The sequence below is a fragment of the Oncorhynchus keta genome, unplaced genomic scaffold (assembly GCF_023373465.1).
Source record: "Oncorhynchus keta strain PuntledgeMale-10-30-2019 unplaced genomic scaffold, Oket_V2 Un_contig_8707_pilon_pilon, whole genome shotgun sequence".
NCBI classification, from domain to species: Eukaryota; Metazoa; Chordata; class Actinopteri; order Salmoniformes; family Salmonidae; genus Oncorhynchus; species Oncorhynchus keta.
In genome coordinates, this window is record NW_026290191.1 from 1 (window position 1) to 6783 (window position 6783).

Below are 6783 nucleotides of genomic sequence, written 5' to 3' on the forward strand. Positions count from 1 at the left end.
CCCCTACTCCACTCCTCATCCCATCCACATCCCCCTCCCCTCTTTCTCCCATGCTCCCTCCCCCACCCCCTCTCCCTCCCTCCTCTAGGGTTCCGGGTGTGGGCTAAGGGGATGATCTCTCATAAGATGTTTGATCACGTGGTCCTCCCTCTTCATCTTCCTCAACTGCATCACCATCGCTCTGGAGAGACCCGGCATTCTGCCTCACAGCACCGTAAGACACTAGGGCTGGTGTAATACCCTATTTTACTATATACCAGTATTGATGCATCGACCACTTTGGGTTTTTTTACTTAACCTTCTAGAACCCTATTTATACTTTCCCTTCTAGAACCCTATTTATACTTTACCTTCTAGAACCCTATTTATACTTTCCCTTCTAGAACCCTATTTATACTTTACCTTCTAGAACCCTATTTATACTTTACCTTCTAGAACCCTGTTTTTACTTTACCTTCTAGAACCAGGTTTTTACTTTACCTTCTAGAACCAGGTTTTTACTTTACCTTCTAGAACCCTATTTATACTTTACCTTCTAGAACCCTATTTATACTTTACCTTCTAGAACCCTATTTATACTTTACCTTCTAGAACCCTATTTATACCTTACCTTCTAGAACCCTATTTATACTTTACCTTCTAGAACCCTATTTATACTTTCCCTTCTAGAACCCTATTTATACTTTCCCTTCTAGAACCCTATTTATACTTTCCCTTCTAGAACCCTATTTATACTTTCCCTTCTAGAACCCTATTTATACTTTACCTTCTAGAACCCTATTTCAACGTGGTTGGTTAGGCTTCATTCTTAATGCCATTTCAGACTTGAAGTCGATACAACAACTATGATAGCTGAGGTTCATAGATTGGTATCGATATTAGTTCAGAACCTAACGTTTTAGGGTCCATATACACAGATCGGCGACATACTGTAGCTAGCTAGACATCCATAGGCATGCAGTTATTTTGATCCTCCACTACACAATAAGCCTAGTACATAGTGAGCTAGCTATGTTACTTCAGCTGTACTGCAAGGCAAGCTTACACAACTGTACATTCAAAATGCTTTCGGCGAGTAGCGAGATTCTTTACATCCACTGTTTCCCAAGACGACAGCCTGGTGTGCTGGTTTTCTCAGGAGTCCCTAAAACATTAAACAATGTCATAATGTACTCATTTCATAACACCAGCTAGCTAGCTGGCTAATAATGTTAGCCAGTCAGTTAACTTGCTAAATCACGATTTTCGTAAATTAACTTTATGACAAAAAATGATGCCCAATCGTTTGTCTCTACACTAACTGACATATTCCTCTCCATTGTAAACGTTTTGCTTGACGTTATAATTACTTACATTTGGTTTCCACCGTAATGTTTTGACAGCCATCTTTGCTGAAGAACGTCACCAGGGAGAGGTGGCTCGCGTCAAATTCATCATTGGAACCACTCAATATGATTGGTTATATAAAAACCTTGGGACCCAAAATGCATAATGAGTGATCTAACTCCCCCCGGTGGTGGTCTGGAGCCGTAAATCTGGGTTCCTCTAACTCCCCCTGGTGGTGGTCTGGAGCCGTGACACTGGGTACCTCTAACTCCCCTTGGTGGTGGTCTGGAGCCGTGACACTGGGTACCTCTAACTCCCCTTGGTGGTGGTCTGGAGCCGTGACACTGGGTACCTCTAACTCCCCTTGGTGGTGGTCTGGAGCCGTGACACTGGGTACCTCTAACTCCCCCTGGTGGTGGTCTGGAGCCGTGACACTGGGTACCTCTAACTCCCCTTGGTGGTGGTCTGGAGCCGTGACACTGGGTACCTCTAACTCCCCTTGTGGTGGTGTGGAGCCGTGATGCTGGGTACCTCTAACTCCCCCTGGTGGTGGTCTGGAGCCATGACACTGGGTACCTCTATGTCTCCCTGGTGGTGGTCTGGAGAAATGAAGCTGTGATGCTGGGTATCCTCTAACTCCCCCTGGTGGTGGTCTGGAGTAATGATGCTGGGTACCTCTATGTCTCCCTGGTGGTGGTCTGGAGAAATGAAGACGTGATGCTGGGTACCTCTAACTCCCCCAGGTGGTGGTCTGGAGCCGTAATGCTGGGTGCCTCTAACTCCCCCTGGTGGTGGTCTGGATAAATGAAGCCATGATGCTGCGTACCTCTAAGTCCCCCTGGTGGTGGTCTGGAGCCGTGATGCTGCGTACCTCTAACTCCCCCTGGTGGTGGTCTGGAGCCGTGATGCTGGGTACCTCTAACTCCCCCTTGTGGTGGTCTGGAGCCATGATGCTGGGTACCTCTAACTCCCCCTGGTGGTGGTCTGGAGCCATGACACTGGGTACCTCTATGTCTCCCTGGTGGTGGTCTGGAGAAATGAAGCTGTGATGCTGGGTATCCTCTAACTCCCCCTGGTGGTGGTCTGGAGTAATGATGCTGGGTACCTCTATGTCTCCCTGGTGGTGGTCTGGAGAAATGAAGACGTGATGCTGGGTACCTCTAACTCCCCCAGGTGGTGGTCTGGAGCCGTAATGCTGGGTACCTCTAACTCCCCCTTGTGGTGGTCTGGAGCCGTGATCCTGGGTACCTCTAACTCCCCCAGGTGGTGGTCTGGAGCCGTGATCCTGGGTACCTCTAACTCCCCCTTGTGGTGGTCTGGAGCCGTGATGCTGGGTACCTCTAACTCCCCCTGGTGGTGGTCTGGAGACGTAATGCTGTATACCTCTAACTCCCCTGGTGGTGGTCTGGAGCCGTGATGCTGGGTACCTCTAAGTCCCTCGGTGTAAACTCGCAAACTTTTACATTTACATTACATTTAAGTCATTTAGCAGACGCTCTTATCCAGAGCGACTTACAAATTGGTGCATTCACCTTATGACATCCAGTGGAACAGCCACTTTACAATAGTGCATCTAAATCTTTTAAGGGGGGGTGAGGGACTGGAGGGAGGCATAGTCTGAGATGAACTCTGCCTTGTTGGCCGCAGATCGGCAGTTCCAGAGGCTACCGGAGACCTGGAACTCCACGTGGGTCGTGCGCGCTGGGACCACCAGATTAGGGTGGCCACGCGGTGTGGAGCGTTTGTATGGTCTGTGCAGAGAGGAGAGAACAGGGATAGACAGACACATAGTTGACAGGCTACAGAAGAGGCTACGCTAAAGGAGGAATCACTGTAGCTAAGCATATTGTTTATGCCACAGTATCATAAATCAGAGCGAAATAGGTGAAACGTGAATATGTTAGCTCGCTGGCTAGTTACATGAGGTAAGAAAACATGGAATGTTTACATCTAATTAGTGTCCCCTTGGAAACATTGACCACCACTTTCGTTCCTACCCTGTCAATAATTCCTCCCTTGGCTTAGTCATTCGTTGTCATGTCAAGCAATAATGTATTCAAGGTGCCGCCCACTATATTATAATTTGAATAATAATTCTATTTTCATAATTCCAACAATTCACCAATTAATTAGGGCTATCTCTGCCTTGACATCTTTTTCATACCGGATGACAACACGGCAAGTCTGTTGGGTTGTCAGTGTTTGACATGAAGGAAACAATATCACAGGGCCCCTTTTTTTTTTACAGATGGCCAGAAACTTGTTCCCCCTCCTCGATCTTGCAGACGATGTCGTCGTGGCGACGTCAGCTAGCTAAGCTCGTATGTAGGAATGCATCATCTGGTCTAACGGTCGTCTGGCGTCGGAACATCTAAGCTCGTATGTAGAAACGCATCGTCTGGTCTAACGGTCGTTGGAACATCTAAGCTCGTACGTAGAAATGCATTGTCTGGTCTAACGGTCATCTGTCGTTGGAACATCTAAGCTCGTCTAAGCTCGTACGTAGAAATGCATCGTCTGGTCTAACGGTCGTTGGAACATCTAAGCTCGTCTAAGCTCGTACGTAGAAACGCATCGTCTGGTCTAACGGTCGTCTGGCGTTGGAACATCTAAGCTCGTACGTAGAAATGCATCGTCTGGTCTAACGGTCGTTGGAACATCTAAGCTCGTACGTAGAAATGCATCGTCTGGTCTAACGGTCGTTGGAACATCTAAGCTCGTACGTAGAAATGCATCGTCTGGTCTAACGGTCGTCTGAACATCTAAGCTCGTACGAAAATGCATCGTCTGGTCCAACGGCCGTTGGAACATCTAAGCTCGACGTAGAAATGTATCGTCTGGTCTAACGGTCGTTGGAACATCTAAGCTCGTGCGTAGAAACGCATCGTCTGGTCTAATGGTCGTTGGAACATCTAGCCGTACGTAGAAATGCATCGTCTGGTCTAACGGTCGTTGGAACATCTAAGCTCGCACGTAGGAAATGCATCGTCTGGTCTAACGGTCGTCTGTCGTTGGAACATCTAAGCTCGTACGTAGAAATGCATCGTCTGGTCTAACGGTCGTTGGAACATCTAAGCTCGTACGTAGAAATGCATCGTCTGGTCTAACGGTCGTCTGTCGTTGGAACATCTAAGCTCGTACGTAGAAATGCATCGTCTGGTCTAACGGTCGTTGGAACATCGATGTCTTGCGATGTCTCTCCTACTCTCCCTCCCTCCAGGAGAGTGTTTCTGAGGGTCTCCAACTAGATACTCTCTGCTGTAATATACTGTCTCTCCTACTCTCCCTCCAGGAGAGAGTGTTTCTGAGTGTCTCCAACTAGATACTCTCTGCTCTAATATACTGTCTCTCCTACTCTCCCTCCCTCCAGGAGAGTGTTTCTGAGGGTCTCCAACTAGATATTCTCTGCTGTAATATACTGTCTCTTCTACTCTCCCTCCCTCCAGGAGAGTGTTTCTGAGTGTCTCCAACTAGATACTCTCTGCTCTAATATACTGTCTCTCCTACTCTCCCTCCCTCCGGGAGAGTGTTTCTGAGTGTCTCCAACTAGATACTCTCTGCTGTAATATACTGTCTCTCCTTCTCTCCCTCCCTCCAGGAGAGAGTGTTTCTGAGGGTCTCCAACTAGATACTCTCTGCTGTAATATACTGTCTCTCCTACTCTCCCTCCCTCCAGGAGAGAGTGTTTCTGAGTGTCTCCAACTAGATACTCTCTGCTGTAATATACTGTCTCTCCTACTCTCCCTCCCTCCAGGAGAGAGTGTTTCTGAGTGTCTCCAACTACGTGTTCACTATCATCTTCCTGGCTGAGATGACTGTCAAGGTAATACTACCGTCTGTTTCAGTCTGTTGTCTGTCTCAGTCTGCTGTCTGTCTCAATCTCAGTCTGCTGTTTGTCTCAGTCTGTTGTCTGTTTTAGTCTGCTGTCTGTCTCAGTCTCAGTCTGCTGTCTGTCTCAGTCTCAGTCTGCTGTTTGTCTCAGTCTGTTGTCTGTTTTAGTCTGTTGTCTGTTTCAGTCTGCTGTCTGTCTCAGTCTGCTGTCTGTCTCAGTCTGCTGTCTGTCTCAGCCTGTTGTCTGTTTCAGTCTGATCTCTGTCTCAGTCTGATCTCTGTTTCAGTCTGCTGTCTGTTTCAGTCTGCTGTCTGTTTCAGTCTGCTGTCTGTTTCAGTCTGCTGTCTGTCTCAGTCTGATCTCTGTTTCAGTCTGCTGTCTGTTTCAGTCTGCTGTCTGTCTCAGTCTGCTGTCTGTCTCAGTCTGCTGTCTGTTTCAGTCTGTTGTCTGTTTCAGTCTGCTGTCTGTTTCAGTCTGCTGTCTGTTTCAGTCTGCTGTCTGTTTCTGTCTGCTGTCTGTTTCAGTCTGCTGTCTGTTTCTGTCTGCTGTCTGTTTCCAGTCTGTTCTCTGCTTTCAGTCTGTCTCTGTTTCTGTCTGCTGTCTGTTTCAGTCTGATCTCTGTTTCAGAGTGCTGTCTGTTTCAGTCTGATCTCTGTTTTTTTTTCTGTCTGCTGTCTGTTTCAGTCTGCTGTCTGTTTCTATCTGCTGTCTGTTTCAGTCTGTTGTCAGTCCTGGAGTTATTGTCTTCTCCAATGTTGTGTCTATAGATTGTAGCGTTGGGAGGTTCTGTAGGGCAAACAGAGCTACACGAAGGCAGCTGGAATGTTCTGGATGGGATCCTGGTGTTTGTCTCTCTGGTGGACATCCTGGTTTCTCTGGCCTGGGCTGGAGGGAACCGCATCCTGGGAATCCTCCAGAGCTACGAACACTCCCGGCTACTCACGCCACCACACTCGGCCTCTCAGGTAGGACCACACTACGACCACTACTACCACACCACACCACACTACGACCTCTCTGTGTGGACCTCACACTAGCCACCACACATCACACGAATTCCTCCCAGGTAGGACCACACTACGCACCACTACGACTTCTCAGGCAGGAATCACATCACGACCCACACTACGACCACACTACGACCTCTCAGACAATCACACTACGACCTCTCAGGTAGGAACACACTACGACCACACTACGACCTCTCAGGTAGACACTACGACCTCAGGTAGGACACTACACCTCTTAGGTAGGACCACACTAGCACCACACTACAACCACACTATGACCTCTCAGGTAGGACCACACTACTGGCATCACTACGACCAATACTACGACCTCTCAGGTAGGACCACACACACCATACTAATGCAATTGGCCACTAATGCACTCACACTACGACTCCTCTCAGGTAGGACCAGCCACTACCACCACACTACGACCACACTACGACCACTCAGGTAGGACCACACTACGACCACACTACGACCACTAATTTACCCTTCTCAGGTAGGTCCACACTACGACCACACTACTACCCTCACACACTACCACCTCTCAGGTAGGACCAATAATTTCCACCACACTACGACCTCTTAGGTAGGACCACACTACGACCACACTAC

The 6783-nt window shown here is 48.2% G+C and overlaps 1 protein-coding gene across 1 annotated transcript; it reads left to right on the plus strand.

Moving 5' to 3' along the window:
- Positions 1-126: 126 nt before the first annotated feature.
- On the plus strand, positions 127-6503 carry LOC127926943 (voltage-dependent T-type calcium channel subunit alpha-1I-like; the record flags this gene model as incomplete). The annotated part of the gene is made up of 4 exons (XM_052512569.1): positions 127-214; positions 5081-5149; positions 5926-6123; positions 6332-6503. Coding segments are annotated over 4 exons (527 nt in total), but the record flags the coding sequence as incomplete, so codon positions are not given.
- Positions 6504-6783: the final 280 nt, after the last annotated feature.